Raw genomic sequence first — 16608 nt, 5'->3', positions numbered from 1 at the left:
ATTATCTATAAATAATATTTTTATCATCCTCTTCCCTCATTCTATAATTTCTTAGGCAAAAACTTATGTGAGACGGTTTCACGGGTCATATTTGTGAGACAGATCTCTTATTTGGGTCACCCATAAAAAATTATTACTTTTTATGCTAAGAGTAATACTTTTTATTGTGAATATGGGTTGGGTTGACCCGTCTCACAGATTATGATCCGTGAGACGGTTTCACATGAGACTCACTCAATTTCTTAATATTATACAACGATTGTGATAAGTTTAAAACTAAAGTATATCATTTTCATTCAATATTTTGAAATAAATAAATATTTTTGTCAAAATATTATTCAATTTAATTATTTATGCGAATAATTTATCCAATATTTTATTATTATTATTATTATTATTATTACCATTTGGCAAAGCTAAGCTGAACTCCGACAACTCAGCTCCAGCGGAATACGTCAGCCCCCAAATGAAGTTAGCTTTTTTATACATAAATTTCTTTTTGTTCCTTAAGAACACTATGCTTTCTCCATGCTTTTCATTGAAGCACCGTAAGAATCTGCAATTATTTTTATATTTTTGCGGTCAGCAATTTAATTTTTATAGTGTTGTGCGAAAACCCATTTGAATTTTTTGATTTTGAGAGCTTCTGTAATTCCTTGTGCTCGCTGCTTATTACTCGCCTGAATTTGTTTAAAGGAGATTGTAGTTCTCTCTCTTCTCGATTCTTATTTGGGTAAGCAAATTTGGATTTTTTGTTGTTGCAGTATTTTATTTGAAGGAGATTGCAGTTTTCTCCCTCTTTCTCGTTTTTGATTTGGGTAAGCAAATTTGGATTTTTTTGTTGTTGCACTATGTTATTTATATGATATGAAGTTTATATGCAATGCATGTCTTCTTTTGGATTCTGTGAATGGCGTTTGCTCATGGTCTTCTGATGTGAGTAAATTTTAGGCGTTTAATTTTTTTTGATGCAATTCTTTCTTGATTCTCCCCGTCCTGCCCGTGCATGCAGTATTCAAGCCTGACCAAGGGGCAGCCTAAATGTTTAGTTGAGGTCCGTTTAATATGTTTTATTTTTCAACTTGCATTTTCACATATTTGAAAGTTTGACTTTTTTTCCCAAATGAGGGCGATGCGTTGCCCATCCCTTGCTGTGTGCCATTATAGTGAATGCCGTGTGAAAATATAAGAATGGAGTTGGTTTTAATTTTTTAAATTTAAATGAACTCGCGTTATAGAAGTCAACTGCTAAAGCATGAGTATAGAAACTTTTAACAGTGCAGAAGCTTCCTGTGCTTTATGTTTCCAGAATTCTCCTAGATGATACCTTGAGTATGATGCAAATTCATCAAGACAGCTTATTAGAGTGCTGTGCTTATAAGCTATTCTGGAGTTTTTGTTTAAAATTTTTGGAGGATTATGAGTTGAAATGACAAAATGTTTGGGGCTAAACAGATTTTTTGAAAAGTTAAAGATACCACCCTATTTTATGAATTAAAGAGCTAACGCCATTATGATAAATGATAATATAAATACGTAAGTACTTATCGATGATGAGATTTATTGTAAACAAAGTGTGACCAGGCCAAGCTGGGACAAAGACTTGCGTGCATAATGATCCCTAAGTTTAAAACCGAGCTCTAGGAGCTAGGTGTTGATGTCAAATTTTTCTGTATCAACAGTGGTATTCACATGTAAGATTCTTGTTCTGCATTAAGTTAATTCTTGACTTGCTTTGGAAAAGCCTCTCCTTCTTCATCGATATTGTCTTCCGTGCATTTATAGCATGCTAAAAGGTTGTGAATTCTTCAAAACTCTATATTTTCAAGTACATGAAGCAGAATCCACGAAACTTACATACTTCATTGATAGTTTTGCTCTTTTTGTTTGTATTAGATGGACTGGAAGCGCTTAGTGTGGTAGCAACAATTTATTGATGTTCCTCATCAATCTCCTGTGGATTTCTAAGGAATAAAGATATAATGCTCAGACAAGGACACATGGAAAGCTATAAAAGCTCTTGTTAACTCTTTGCTGCTAAGAAGCTCAAGTGTTGTATAAACTTGACGATATGAAAGACACATTTTGGTTGGAGGAATACAGTGGGAAACCGCTTCTTTCTTTGAAAAGGAAGAGAAGAGTTGGAAAAAAAAGAATAGAATTTATTGGTTGGGGATCCAGACCTCTTCTTGAATTTCTTGGAACAATTGGTGAGGATACAGTGAAAAAGTTTTCCCAACGTGAGGTGTCCGAGTTCGTTACCAAGTATGTACATGATAAAAGTCTTGTAAAGAAGAATAAGAGAGTTGAATGTGATGAGATCCTTCGAGCCCTTTTTGGAAGGCCATCTGTATCTCGAACAAAAATATATGATTTGCTAGAGGAGCACTTCGCTGAAAACCTTGATGAGTCAGACGATGATCTGCTATGCAGTTCGGAAGAGGAAAATTATAAAGAAAAAAGCTCAAAAAGTAATTTTAATGGTCACAAAAAGAAGGATTTCGAGTCTCCAAAAAGTTGCTTTGCAGCTATTATCCCTGAGAACATCAAACTAATTTATTTAAAGAGGACATTAGTTCAGGAGTTTCTCAAGGTTCCTGAAAGCTTCGAGTGTAAAATAGTGGGGAGTTTCGTTAGAATGAAATCTGATCCTAATTACATTTACCAAAAGAACCGCTTTCAGCTTCAACAAGTTACAGGTGATTGACATTAGATTATATATGTCTCATTATCCTAATGGATGCTAAACTGATGTTAACCTACTGCATCAGTCTCTTTTTAGTTTTCTTCTCCATAGTGGCCGTTTTCATATCTCGTCCCACAATTGTGTTATAACCATAGACTCTACTAGGACAACACAAAATAAATGTGAGACTTTTGGAAATATTCCTTCGAAATTGGAATCATATTTCTGTCTATGACTCTGTTGTTAATGCCATTGATCCATCATCTTTCTTTTATCATGAGTAATAAGGAGAAGTGAAATTGTAATTAATGGTCAATTGTAGATCAAGTACTATATTATCCTGTTGGGTATAAAACGTCAACGGCTTTCCCATGGGACGGCAAGTAAATCAGGTAGGATGTTGAAGTGTGAGAAGGTATTTATAGTAAATCAATATATCATTTGGCGATTTTTACTGAAGATTTTCTATTTACCAGGTGAAACCATTCTTTGTTCAATTATGAAATTTTTTGTGATTGCTTTCTCATTAAATTGGTTTAGTTGTTTGGAAACCATGATTTCTGAGTTTATCAAATAGGGGAAGGTGCTATCTAAGATTCTAAAAGTGTTGAGATTGTTTACATTTGTTCCAGTTCACCATAAATTTTCTCCTTATTGTAGTTTGCCAATTGATTTTTTTATCATGTTCTGAAGGTGTCAAAATGCTTTCTGGAGCTAGTGATGCTGGTATAGAAACTTGTCTACAAGTTTCAAATCATTTTAAAGATGTTCCTATCTGCATGCTGTCAGACGATAACTTTTCTGAGGTAAATATTCATCTGAGCCAGTCAATGTTTCAGTTCTGTTGGCCAGATGAGGATTAGCTTTAAGAGCACGATACTATGTGTTTTGCGGCACCCAATGACATTTTTTGTGGGCATATTTTGAGTTGTGTAAAATTAGTCAATCTTGAATGAAGGAAAAAATGCTTATAAATCACTCGCAGGTTCCCCGAGGGATAAAAAATTAATACATATTTAAAAAGAAAAAGAGGATGGTTGACAAATTTGTAATCCCACTTAGTAAATCAGATTGCAACAATTGCAATACTCTATTCAAACTTCATTTCTAACCCATAGGAAATCCTTTGATCATCTTATCCATATGATGGTGAAAGCATAACCTAATTACAATACAAGCTAGAGGAAGGATGGACTGTTCCAAAACATCTGGAAAACAAACACTTGCAATGCTATTTGGCTGATTAATTGTCTGGCATTATGAATCCTCTGTAAGAAAGTGAATTAATCTCCTGCCTAATTGTTAACAACTTTATGAAAAAAAAACAACGTTTGCTATGAGAAAAATCTCTCTTGATTTTTCCAAAATTTCCAGTGATTCCACAATCTTGCCTAACAACCCGGGCAAGTAAAAAAATGTCGCACAATGATATAATGAAAAATCATAATTCTGATATTTTTTTTTATCAAAACAACTCTAAAATTTGGTCCTCATCTGCCAATTAATTTTGAATAAAAAAAACTTGAATATGATGACCGGTTTCCCCATGCCTTTAATGAAAATCAAATGTTCTTTTTCTTTGCCATTTTGCACCTGGTAATCTGAACTGCAAATTTTGCTTATATTATGTTTACTTTATTTCAATTACCTCCTGAATTTTGACGACAAATTGCTCAGTGAACCAAGTTTCTGTTTTTTATGGGCAGTTCATATAATTTAATATATGCCACCGCTTTGCCATTCTTTAACATATAGAGCAAAATGCGAAATGTTACTTTCAAAGTTGAAGGCCACTGGCTTTGCTTTTTAATTTGGAATTAATTTCTTAAAGCTGCAATATATATTCTGCCGATATCTTTTCATTTTAAGAGTAACGAAGCACACAGCTTTTTCATGAAAGTTTGTTGTGAAGGGTCATCACATGTGGTGTTAATAACTTTTGGTAATTGTGGAGATCCTCACCATTGGACAAAATTGAGGTATTCTATAGTTGGAGGTTCTCATATTTAGTCTCTCCTACTTTATTGGTTTGGCGATTGGTCTCTATGTTATGTTACTCTTCAAAGTAGCTTGGCTCTTCATGATTAATTCAACATTTGATGTGATTATAAAATTTATTGTTTTACTTTAACTGAATTAATAAAGGTTCAATTTTCACTTGGTCTAAATGGCCACTGACTTCACATTGTAACCATTTTCAAAGCATTTGTATTGTGATATAATCCTCGTCTTGTTTGGTGCAGGAAGAAATGGAGGATTTACGAGACAGAATTAAAGCTGATTTGTTCAAAAAGATGACTGTCGTAAGAATTCTTTAGCGCAAATCAAGTCTTCTACTTCTTTAATTACTATGACTTTTATAGCTCTTCTCATGAGAGATTTCTGTCAGATCACATAGTTACCTGGCTCTTTGAAATCGGAATTGTGAAATTACGATTCTTGAGTCCAGGACATAGATAATTTGACTAAGACATCAGCTCGCATTGAACATTTGAATTTTAATTTCAACCTGTAAAGAACTCTTTTGAGTATAGTTATTATGCAACAAGATTAAGAGAAGCATATGTACTTCAATTAACTAACAAGACTTGAATTTTTGAAAAGCTTTATTTCTGCAAACAAGCCAACAAAATTTTCATGTTAATAGAGATGGCTTAATTTTCTCGTGTTAGATGTTTATTTGGTCATAATCTACATTAAGAAAATTGGTATTTGATTATGTTAAATGTCCTTCATCTGCTGGTCTAATTCATTGGGAGTTGTATGTATAAACTTGGACAATCCTCTCTCCTTGAGTTACGTCAAAGTCCCAATTTTATCATGGTAGCAGAGACATGTTCCGTTCCAGACTCGGGCTCACCGTTATATGTTGGACTGTCTTATGTGTCACCCGATAATGACTTGTAATCTTCACATTCCATTTATTCATTTTGAGTGTGAGAGGGTGCGTAAGATAACCCACATCAGCTGGATTAAATCTTTTGAATTTGTATATATGAGCTTGGACAATCATCTTCCCTTGAGCTATTGAATTTCAAATGACGCTAATCTTGGGTGTATTTGAAATCTATTACAATTACTATTAAATTTGTTTAACTTGATATAGAGTGAATTTAAAATTCATTTCCAAACAAGTTAAGGAATTTGAAATACTTCATATCAAATCGATCGATCCAAGCACAATATAAATGTTTTGAATGTAAATATTCGAGTGATAAATGCAATTGAGTCCAAGGAAGAAGTTCAGGGCTGCTGCTTTGGTTGGATTTCTCATATTAGAATCCAGCTCTTTCCCTGTAATTTGCTTTTATCATTTTGGCTGTTGTAACTGTTTTCATCAAATTATTATTTTTTAACTTCAAAACAAGTTATAAGCAATAGCTCTTGACATAGTTTGATGATCCTTAAAGCACTATGAAAGTGATGTTTTTGGTCAATTTGAGCACTTCTTTCCTTTTTGTATCAGCCTTTATTTATGTTTTACATTTTCTAATACATGTTTTGGAAACAACGATTCTATATTTTTGATGGATTTCTCACAAGGATTGAAGTTGTCTTTGTTTTTTTTTTCGACTATTGCTTTCTGTTTTATTCTTTTGACGGAGTTCTATAATAAACAGGTGGAGTTCAATTTGAAGGCCAAAATGTTGCACGAAGATATAACGAAACATGTAGGTACCCCCATCGCTCTCACTCCTCATTTTGTGATCTAAGACTAAGAATAACTTACTATTTCAGTTTGCATAAGTTACTTCTAAAATTTTAATTATTCTCTTAACATTTGATTTGTTAGTGTCCACAAGGAATTACATACATGTGTCAGCCTGTGTCGTGCTGCTAATATGTATGTGTAGAAGTATAATGCAGCAGATGATTGCTTGCAAGGTTCTGAATAATAATGAAAATTGAGATGAATAATTTGTGTAACTAGGGTTGTAACTTGTATCTCATGGTATATCTAGATCATAGTAACTGACTTACATGCCCTAGATATGAGAAATTTAGAGTATTCGAGCTTTCCACCTCATTTACTCAGTATTGAAAGTGCTAGACATAATGTGGATGAATTGCATGCCTTGGTTATGATTTTAGGCACTTCTGTCAACACGTAATAATATTAGTAATTTCAATTCTGATTCTAAAATGGAGATGATTTTGAAAGTCACTTGTAAGTTTTATTATAAATAACTTTACTGGTGAAACTGGGGCTGTCTTCATAATCTGACTGAAAAGCCAAGTAGTTTAGTCATCTTTCTTGTCATTATCTCTCTTTCTGTTGTCTGCTTGATGCGGTATTAGAGCTTGACTTGGTACAGTCTTGAGAAAGCCTATATGTGTTCAATTACGTTGCAATTCCATTTTACAAGTGGCCCTATCTACTGTGTGCCTAAATAATCATGTTCACTCTTGTAAGTGTAGGCACATTTAAATTTCCAAGCAAGTGATCCTTGTGCAAGAATTTTGATCTTGCTTAGCAACATATTTTTAGTGTGTACTTTTATGGTGATGCACCTTTGTGACTTGTGACCATGGTAATTTACAGAAACATAATATTTTTCTGAAATTTTTCCTATCCCCGTTCAAGTACGGAATATCATTTTGGTGGAAGACAATTTTGGATGATATCGCATTGTTTTGAACCTTAAGAAAGGCAGCAATTTACAATATCTGGTTCTTATTTTCAGAGACTGCCTTGAGTGTTTTGCAATATGCGAATTCAAATTTTTTTAAAGGTTGCAAATACTCCCTTAGTTTACAATGCCAGGAAAAGAGATTCTCTTACATTCAAATCAAATGGCTTGTGAATGAATACATTGCAATTCCATCACGAGGTCCATGGCCAAATTATGAATGAATGCATCTGTGAACTGGTATTTTAAAGATATCCACATTTATGTATACAAATTATTTCAGATCACCAAGTTAGCTATTCATAATTTCCATAGTTCTTTCTCTGATTTTTGTTAACCTCTGTTGTGGTTCTAAACATTTTACTTAATCCTTTTTTGGGTTGTAGTGGATTGCGAAAGAAATATCTTTGTTGCAAAAGCTCATTGATCATGCCAATGAAAAAGGACGGCGGAAAGAATATCCTTTGATGTGCCTAATTTTTACATAATGAAACTCGTATGTGCATTCTAGTGTGTAATATTGACTAAATGCCTTCATTATATATGTGTAATCTTGGAACAAAACTGAATCATTCTTTTAACGTACAGACACAAATTGGAACTTAAAGGTAAAAAAAGAGTGATAAAATCATTATTTTAATGACGCGATTTCACGTGTCTCATGCAGTTCTACTATTTTTTCTCGTGGGGTAGACAATGCGTGTATCATCTGTTTGTTTTAGCCTTTTTTTCTCTCAATAGATTTTTGTCTTAGGCTTTTAGCCTTTTTTGAACCTGTTTTGCCTGGAATTTGTTTTCCTGGTTTTCTAGTCTGACTTGTCTTCCTGTCATATTAGTTACTTTGGTGGAAGTTAACGCACTCCATTGAGCCTTGTTAGGTTTTTTCATGGCCTCGCTGTCGTTTTTCCAATGAGTTAATTGTCTCACTTTATGCCATCAACTTTTTTTATTCCTAATTAATAATATTGTTGCTTTTAAAGGTTTTCCAGTATAACAATTTAAGAGCCCCATTACCATTATTGGGTTCAAAGCACCAGTTTAAACATGATGATTTTGTGCCTGAAAAATGTTGGTAGCATTTCATCGATCTTTTTTATGAAGACGTGGTTATTATAGCTATATATTTACTCATGTGAAGACTATATACCAGGAACTCCTGCATGTCTGTCCTACATATATATTTTTGTTTGGAATTGGACAACTTTGATGGCAAAAGTGAGGGAAATGACTACTATCCCATGACTCTTATTTGTTATCTAGATTTTGGCCACATTGTTTCCTTAATTTTATAGATTTTACGTTATTCGAGCTCCTAGAAAGAAGGAAGCAGCTACAGAAACCATCAGAACAGGAAAAATTATTGGCTACCATTCCAGAAGTTATTGCTGAAGAATTAGTGCCTGATGAGACTGTGGCAGTGTCTTCTGAAAAAGCAGAAAGAAATAGCGGTTCACCAAATTCAGCTCTCGGGGTTTCAGATGTATCCAGCGCAGATGCCTCAGGTGTGTTGCCTTCTCTCCAATCCTTACTTGAAGTATCCTAAAGACCATGTGACTTTAGTTGCATTCCTCCAAATACTTTCCTAAATAATCCAGCGTCATTTTGTTTTCCCCATGCTTCAGTTTTTTTGTTGGATTTTAACTTTTCTGTATTACAACTTCCTGTAGGTATTTCCCACCTTGCTCACTTCACGTGATTTTTCTGGCTTGCAATACTTGTTATTTCAAACTATTTCTCTTGATATTCATGCTCTGAATCTCTATTTTAATTTCTTAACTGATGCTTTACAAGAAACGCATACCATTATACGATATATGCTCAAATATTTTCTAACAAGTTTTTTCTCTTGACCGGCCAATTTATTTGGCTTTTAACATCTTGATCTTCTTTACTTGCACTTGATGTTCTTTTCAATTTCTTCTGAAATCCTCATCAACTTCTTTTTGCTATGTCTTCTCAGTCACAAAATTCATTCTGCATCATCCTGACTGGCTATAAGGGCTGTGGCTGTGACCTTTATTTGTTTGATTTACCACCCTTATCTGCGTGTTTCAGTTTCTTTCCAGTGACTATTTTTCTGTTTGTTGCATTTGTTTTAATTAATAAATTGGCTGAATGAATCCATATTTCTTAAAGGGCCTTTATACAAAGTATAGACAACCTATTATAGGACAGTATACTATTGAATTAATTAGACGGCTAATATACTGATGATAATACATCAAATCATATTTAAAATGAAAGTATAATAACATATAATATTATGCAAGCTGTACAGGTTAACTCTCACCCCCTCAAATTAGTGTATAAATATCATATATGCTTGCTCTATAAAATGTTCCACAAGGAATAGCACCGGTCAATTATCAGCTATCTGATTTACTTTGCCAGACAGACTCTTGGTTATCTTTTATTTAGCTCATGTCAAGCTCAACATGCTTTGTTCCATCATGTTACACTGGATTATTTGCGATCTTAGGTGCTGCCTTATTATAGTAGAAGAGTGTCGTAGGTTTTTCTGAACCAGCACTGAGTTCGCTTAGGATAATTTTTAGCCAGCAAAGCTCCATAGTTACATGATGAAGAGCCCATAGTCAGCTTCTGCAGTAGATAATGGAAATATATATTGTTTCTTGCTCCTCCAAGTCATCAGATTGGCCACAACAAATGTTATATATGTCATGACGTAAACTTCCTATCCAATCTAGATTCGTCAAATCTACATATATATTACCAACAATGTCCAGATGACAATTTCTGGAGAATATTATGCCTTTGCTTTGAGAAGGCTTAAGATTATCCAAGATATACTTCACCACATTCATGTCCCAGTCATTTGGATTATGCATGAATCGCCATTAAATGCATAAGATTAGTTGAATTTCAGTGTGAGATAAATTGCTCAATTTCTCCGTCGGCCTGTTTAAAATAGATATTCAAATCATGATTCTCCTCAATGGGAGGATTTCTCGACTACCACAACTCTCGTCCGATAACTTCCCTACTGCTCAATGAGCGAAATTGACATGCTTGGTTTAGCCAAGTTCCCAACTGCTTCACGATGGTTGAGCTCCTGACCGCGCAATATTTTGGCTGCTGTTTGGAAATCATCGGGTTGCAGATAGCAGAAGGAAAGGGAAATAAACTTTTGTCTATTTTCTAATATTTAATGATTCATTTTTTGGCTCGACGTCCGTTGATCTAAATGTTGATGTTTTATATATGGATAGTAATTAGTTCTTACCCAGTTTTTTTGTTGGCATTGTTTCTTTCAGAACTAAACAACAAGGTAAGAGAAATGGAAAAGGAGTAGGAGGTCTATCAATGAATAATAGGGCATTTGCCAATTCTGTCTTTGTTTTACCTGTTCCATTAATGTATTGACTCCACATGCCTTTGTCTTATTTTGTCAGCCCTAGTGTTCTGATACTAGTGCTGGGGATGGAGGGGGTGTAATTGGTCAATTGTTTTCTGATATTCTGCATGCTGCTATTTGTTCGTCTTTCCCAATGTTTGGAAGGTTATGCTTGGCGACTCCTTTACTTGTTTTACTTTAGTGAAACTTCTTGTGCTTAGTTACTCTCTTTTAATTGGCAAATATTAGCAGCTTTTACTCTGCAATCATATCTCCCATTTCATTCCATCTTTGTCATTCTTTTCCAGGATTTGTGAATCTCATTATCCGTTCTCAAGTTATTCTCAATGATTCAACTGCTATCAGAGAAAAGGACGTGAGAGCTTTCGACATCATACCTGTTGAGGCTCCGAATGGTGACTCCATGTTTTGGATAATATTTTTTCATCATAATATTTGTCTTGTAGTGGAAAGTTTACGCTTTTTTGATAATGTGTCACCAAAGAAACCTGTAATTTTCAGATGTAAAGTTCATCGTATTTCTGTCGAAGAATATGGGAAATTAAATAGAGAATGTGGACATCATGGACGGACTCTCCATAATTCTAGTCCTATGAACATGGAAGTAAATAAAATATAACCAAACATATAACCTAAAGTTAGTAATCACAACCTTTATGAAAAATAGAGATCCTTATCAGGTCAACCCATAGGGAAGGCAGTCACATAATTCCTCAAAGCCTACAATGCGCGAGACATTGTAAGCTCTGAATGCTGTAAGTCGGGAATTGTTAAACCAAATACATCATCATCAATCACAAACTTTTGAAATTGTTATTTAATTATTGGAATTGAAATGAATCACTAACACTTTGTGCGTAAAAATTTTGGGATTCATTCATACATAAATGGTTTCCTTATTTCAAATTCTTTGTTATAACCGAGTACCTAATCATTTAATCATCAATGAATTGCAGGAGATACAAATGCTCAAGGGGCGTTCAAACAGGTGGAGGAAATGAGTAAGTATCAATTTTCTTGCAGAACTTGTCTAAAAACATCATATTTGGTCACACAGCTTAGAGTTAAAATTTGAGCTTATCTTCAGTACAATCCGATGTAATATATATTTTAGGGTTGTAAGTGTCGATTTTTATTTCCATGAGATATTCCTGGACGTTATTAAAGTGTAGATACCAGACTAACCGCAAACCCATGCATTTTCTATCATGTGTGGTGGTGATTATCTTATTTAATTTTCGGCCACATTTGGTGTTACATCTCCTTCTACATTAACTAGATATTCATCTCTTATCTCATGGTATAAAAGGTTTTAGTGAAAAAGGCTTGCTAGTGGACATATAGCAACTAGCAAACATACAAATAGTGCTGTATAAGTTGTAGCACTAACTGTATCAGCAGACTTGTGATATGGGACCAAAAGGTGCTGGTCCAAGTCATTTTCTAGCCCTTGGATCTCTAAATATTCGATGCCGTTCATCTATCCCCGTTTTTTTTATTATCCTGCATGGTGACTTCATTAAATGTTATTATGATGAGACAACTGACCCTCGAGAGTGCTGCTTTTAAATGGAAATATTGGCAGCCATTATTTTGCGATCCCATCACCCCATTTCATTCCTTATTTGCATCTTTTACGGACCCAATTATCGGTGAGCCTAGATCCAAACGGTCCAGGAGTCACAAGCTTACAAGTGTGTAGAAGGAAAGTAAATAAAAATGTATAGGGAGTGAGGTAGCTAGGAATTCTGTTAGTTTTTGCTTGAGTGCTGTCACTTGCTTAGGCTAGGGAAATATAGCATTAGCTAGGGTTTGTGTACAGAGTTTATCTCTGGGAAAAATTTCCTGTTCTATTGGCAATATTATTTTCAGTTCCTAAATTGTGACAGCAACAGCATCTCTGTCCAGGCTTTGAAGATCTTGCAACCCCGTCTGAAGTTACTTTGAAGGACCTGAATGTTGCCGCAGACAAGGATGGGATTGGTGTCAATTGCCCCATACCATTTGAGGCTCTGAACCGTAATGCTGTGTTTTTAATATTAATATTTTAAAAATGACAAGATTAACAATGCGAATTTTAGTACTTGTTTTCTTGATTAAATGGATTCAGGTTCAAAAGTTTTGCTATCCAGTATTTAATAATGTACTTACTGATGGATGCAGGAGACAAAAGTTTTTGTGAGACTTTCAAACAAGTGGAGGAAACAAGTAAGTGCCAGTTTTCTTGCAAAACTCTCTTCAAATTCTATTCTTTGTTCGAGGATAACCATGCTGGGGATTTTTAAATGTCAACTAACATATGCTCAATTCTAAAGCGCGAAGCACCGAGCTCAAGGTTTTTCTATGGGAAGAATTTCAGATTGCAAAAAATGATCTAAAGTTTTTAAATAATTTATTTTTATGGAGATTTTAAATTTTTATAATATTAATACTGATGGCATAAACGTTTGCCTTTTCTCTTATGCATTAAGCCCGCGTAATCTGGTCAACTAATGCTTTGACCGTTTTTCTCGTTTTTAGTCGAATAATTGTTTTTTGCTGGTACTTCACACTTAATCTTGCTTAATCCCCACTTAGTCTTGCTTTTTAGGACACTACATCTCTTAAATTATTCTGCAGTTTAGGAAACCTTCTTTGATAGCATTGAGGTTGATATCTAGTGTGGGTATAGACAGTCCCCTATATTTTCTTTACTTATAGGCAATGCAACATTGGATACTTTTATATCTTTGTCATGCTTTTACTTAAGGAGCTTTATTTAAAAGGTGTACCGGAATATGATAAACAATGGCAAACATGACATGTAACATCATGCATAGCTGATGAATCGAAATTAAGCATACACCTTTTCTTATGTTTTTATTTCTTAGACTTGATGAGCAATGGCAGACATGACATGTAACATAATGCATAGCTGATGAATTGAAATGAATCATACACCTTTTCATATGTTTTTATTTGTTAGACTTGATGTAATTGAAATAGTCTCTTTTTAATTATTGGATCTCTAAATGTTTAGTCAAAGTAGGCACATTCAACATGGTTTAACTTAGATGGACAGACTAGATAGCATTCCATCTCCAACCAGTAGGTTTCTTAATAATTTGTATGATTTTCATAATATATATAATTAATTAATTAAGGCTGACTGTATACAATCTCAACAAAATTCTGAAAAAGCAGCAGCTCCAACTGAGGTAATTGAGTTGAGCGACGATGAATCAGAGCCAGAGACAAACGAAACAAACAGCGAATCCTCCGACAATGCTGTATGGCACTATTTGGATCCCCAAGGGGAAATTCAGGGTCCCTTTTCGTTGAACATATTGAAGCTATGGAGCGAGTATAATTACTTCCATTCGGGGTTTGAGGTTTGGAAAACCGGTCAGAGCCAAAATGAAGGTGTTCTTTTGGTTGATGTTCTGAGGCAGACGTTTCCTTCGTGAGAATTATCAAGAGATGTTTCAACAACTTGGTACGTAAATTTTGATTAGCTAATTTGAGTGTATTTGGTTGATTATCTAAACTATTCACTGTAGTGTGTTAATGATAATACCAAAAAAAAATGTTTTATTACATTACAATATGAATAGAAAGTGAGGTTAGGAACTTTTCTGGTTTCAACAATTAGAAATTAAACTCGAGGGAAGATCTTGTTAAGATATCGAAGGAAGCATCGAATGTTTCTATTTAAAATTTATTGAATACGAATGTTATATCACGAGATGACCACCTCTGATAAGATGAGCCACACTAGATGTGGTTTTATGCTATATCGTCAGTGTTTCTCTTCAGACGCAGCATAGCATGCAATGCTAGCACGCCGTCGTCCGCGTTCGTCCATCTCTACGTCCCCGGTCTGTTGGTTCTGATTGAATGCTATCTTGCTATGTTTTATGTTGTGTTTTGATTTATCCGTAAATCAAAATTGTACCAGTCAATATGATTAGATTTAAGAGTATCATAGGCATACTCAGACAGTCGAGCACCAAAAAAAAAAAATTCATAAAAAAAAAATTCGATCAAAAAATTTAAATAAACAACGAGAAAAATAAAATTATATTATCAACCCAGAAACACACAACACTTGAAAAACTATTATATCAATCAATATCTATAAACACAATTTCTAAGGAAATTAATCGGTTCTCGAGCAATAAGTGATCGATCGAGCGGTATTACATTCATCTTCCGCATCATATCTTCACAATTTTCGGAGCTTTTACCACCGGATTCTCCCTCGCGATCGCCTCTCTTCCGCTGGCTTTGTAATCGTAGCTGCAGTCGTGGCGATCGGAGTATCTATGATTGGCGCAGAAAAGTTCGCCACAGCGGCATCTAAACCCGGTCAGGCCTACCTTCATGCGGCAACCGGAGCAACGGTTCACTTCTCTCTTCACAGGTGGCGGCTGAGACTCCGCCGACGCCTCTCCCTTCGGAGCTCTGCTCCTCTCCGCCGGATTAGAATCCGTCTCCGGGGGAAACTTTAAAGAAGAGGTAGATCTGAATGATTTCTCTTCGTATACGTGATCGATCAGCCTCTCTGCAACCGGTGATTTCACAGGCGCGACTGCGGAGCTGGTGCCGAAACATTTCTGGCACGAATTGCCGGCGGCGGAATTATAAGCGACGCCGCATTTCGCGCATAAAACGATTGTTTCAGGTACGACCTTGAACTCAGCATCTTCCTTCTCGGTTTTTTGCGCCATAAAATCTGAAAACAATCCGCGTAAGAACTGCAAAACAAAAAATTGGGGAATATGGATGAGATTTTCGGAATGGAGAGATGATATAGCGGATGGATTAGAGGTCGGTAATGGCGACAGAATATTGGCCACGTAGAACGCGTATCGGGGAAGTGGTGAATTGACGGGAATGCCCTTTGTCAAACTCGCCAACGTGTAATGTTCGGTGGATTAGATCCTCAGATGTTTTGACATTTTGACAGTAAATCTATTTATTTATGCGGTTCTAGTTTTCACGTCAGTCCATGCATTGTGAACACCCTTCGGCAAAAGAGAGAAACAAAATATCTAGGTACAAAATATCTTGGTACGTACACGAGTTAAATTGTTCGAGAGTTATTCGGAACTTGATTCAATAAAAAACTCGTTTGAATTCGTTTGTTAATCATATCAAGTCTATCTCGAGCTTGATTTGGAGAAAATAAATTCAAGGAGTTGAATTTATAAAATTTGATAATTAATTTATTAAACTCAAAAGTTGAGTTTGTTAAATATTAAATTTTGGAGGTGATAAAATTCAAGTAGTTGAATTTACAATTTAAATAATAAATTCAAATGTTGAATTTATAATGTATTTAATTTATTAAACTAAAGAGTTGAGTTGATTAATTAATAAATTATATATGGTAGACAATATGTTTAATGAGCTTGTAGGAGGACAAGTCCAACATATTAAATAATTAAAGTTATTAATGAGCCTTGATTAATGGATTAAACTAGTGTGACTAATCCAATTAATTAATCAAGTCAATTAATGTTAATTAAAGGGCCCAATTATTATACTGTGATAATTAGGTCATGAGTTACTTATAAATAAGAGTTGAGAAGAAAAACCCTAGCGACCACCATAAGATTTTTCGAAAATCAGCCTCCATCCTCCAAGCAAAAATCGGCCACCTCTCTTGAGAAAGAATTTTGAGCCGTTTCTCAAATAATTTTCTCCTACGTTAAATATCTTCCAATATTTCTAGTGCAATTTGGAAGAGGATCAAACAATCTAGTTGTGGATCTGATTAGAAGAAAAAGAAAGGAGTCTCTTGAAGAAAGATCGTAGAGATTCATCAAGAGCTAGATCTGTCATACCGGATCAGTTGGTGCCAAGTGATTTAATCATCAAAAGTATAACGATTCTAACATCATATGTACGTTTTGTTAAAATCATACGAGCGC

General features: G+C 34.7%; 2 protein-coding genes across 7 annotated transcripts; one reads left to right on the top strand and one right to left on the bottom strand.

Moving 5' to 3' along the window:
- Positions 1 to 429: 429 nt before the first annotated feature.
- LOC140810624 (uncharacterized protein At5g08430) lies at positions 430 to 14414 on the top strand. 6 transcript variants are annotated; one of them, XM_073168473.1, is made up of 14 exons: positions 443 to 548; positions 765 to 818; positions 1013 to 1054; positions 1897 to 2699; positions 3380 to 3492; positions 4930 to 4989; positions 6307 to 6357; positions 7704 to 7774; positions 8617 to 8819; positions 10981 to 11088; positions 11650 to 11694; positions 12602 to 12712; positions 12857 to 12901; positions 13877 to 14414. In XM_073168473.1, the coding sequence occupies exons 4-14, from the start codon at positions 2072 to 2074 to the stop codon at positions 14137 to 14139; spliced, it is 1698 nt and encodes a 565-aa protein (XP_073024574.1). In that variant the 5' UTR covers positions 443 to 548; positions 765 to 818; positions 1013 to 1054; positions 1897 to 2071; the 3' UTR covers positions 14140 to 14414. The 6 variants fall into 6 exon arrangements, with proteins under 6 accessions (XP_073024573.1, XP_073024576.1, XP_073024574.1 ...); XM_073168472.1 differs by lacking the exon at positions 1013 to 1054 and having other exon boundaries at positions 430 to 548; XM_073168475.1 differs by lacking the exon at positions 1013 to 1054 and having other exon boundaries at positions 437 to 471.
- A 315-nt stretch (positions 14415 to 14729) lies between these two features.
- LOC140810625 (zinc finger A20 and AN1 domain-containing stress-associated protein 5-like) lies at positions 14730 to 15701 on the bottom strand. Its single transcript, XM_073168479.1, has one exon. It carries the CDS (start codon positions 15400 to 15402, stop codon positions 14890 to 14892), a length of 513 nt encoding a protein of 170 aa, XP_073024580.1. The 5' UTR covers positions 15403 to 15701; the 3' UTR covers positions 14730 to 14889.
- Positions 15702 to 16608: the final 907 nt, after the last annotated feature.

This window comes from Primulina eburnea, chromosome 13 (assembly GCF_022965805.1).
Source record: "Primulina eburnea isolate SZY01 chromosome 13, ASM2296580v1, whole genome shotgun sequence".
NCBI lineage: Eukaryota > Viridiplantae > Streptophyta > Magnoliopsida > Lamiales > Gesneriaceae > Primulina > Primulina eburnea.
Note: the sequence above shows the minus strand (reverse complement) of the source record. Positions and strands in the feature narration are given on the sequence as shown.

Excerpts from the sequence above, each read along its gene's own strand:
- LOC140810624 (XM_073168472.1), top strand. The coding sequence starts at position 2,072 with ATGAAAGACACATTTTGGTTGGAGGAATACAGTGGGAAACCGCTTCTT. Across the intron at positions 7,775-8,616 it reads GAAAAAGGACGGCGGAAAGA|GTTATTCGAGCTCCTAGAAA; the intron begins ATATCCTTTGAT and ends TATAGATTTTAC. Across the intron at positions 12,902-13,876 it reads CAAACAAGTGGAGGAAACAA|CAGCTCCAACTGAGGTAATT; the intron begins GTAAGTGCCAGT and ends CTGAAAAAGCAG.
- LOC140810625 (XM_073168479.1), bottom strand. The coding sequence starts at position 15,402 with ATGGCGCAAAAAACCGAGAAGGAAGATGCTGAGTTCAAGGTCGTACCT.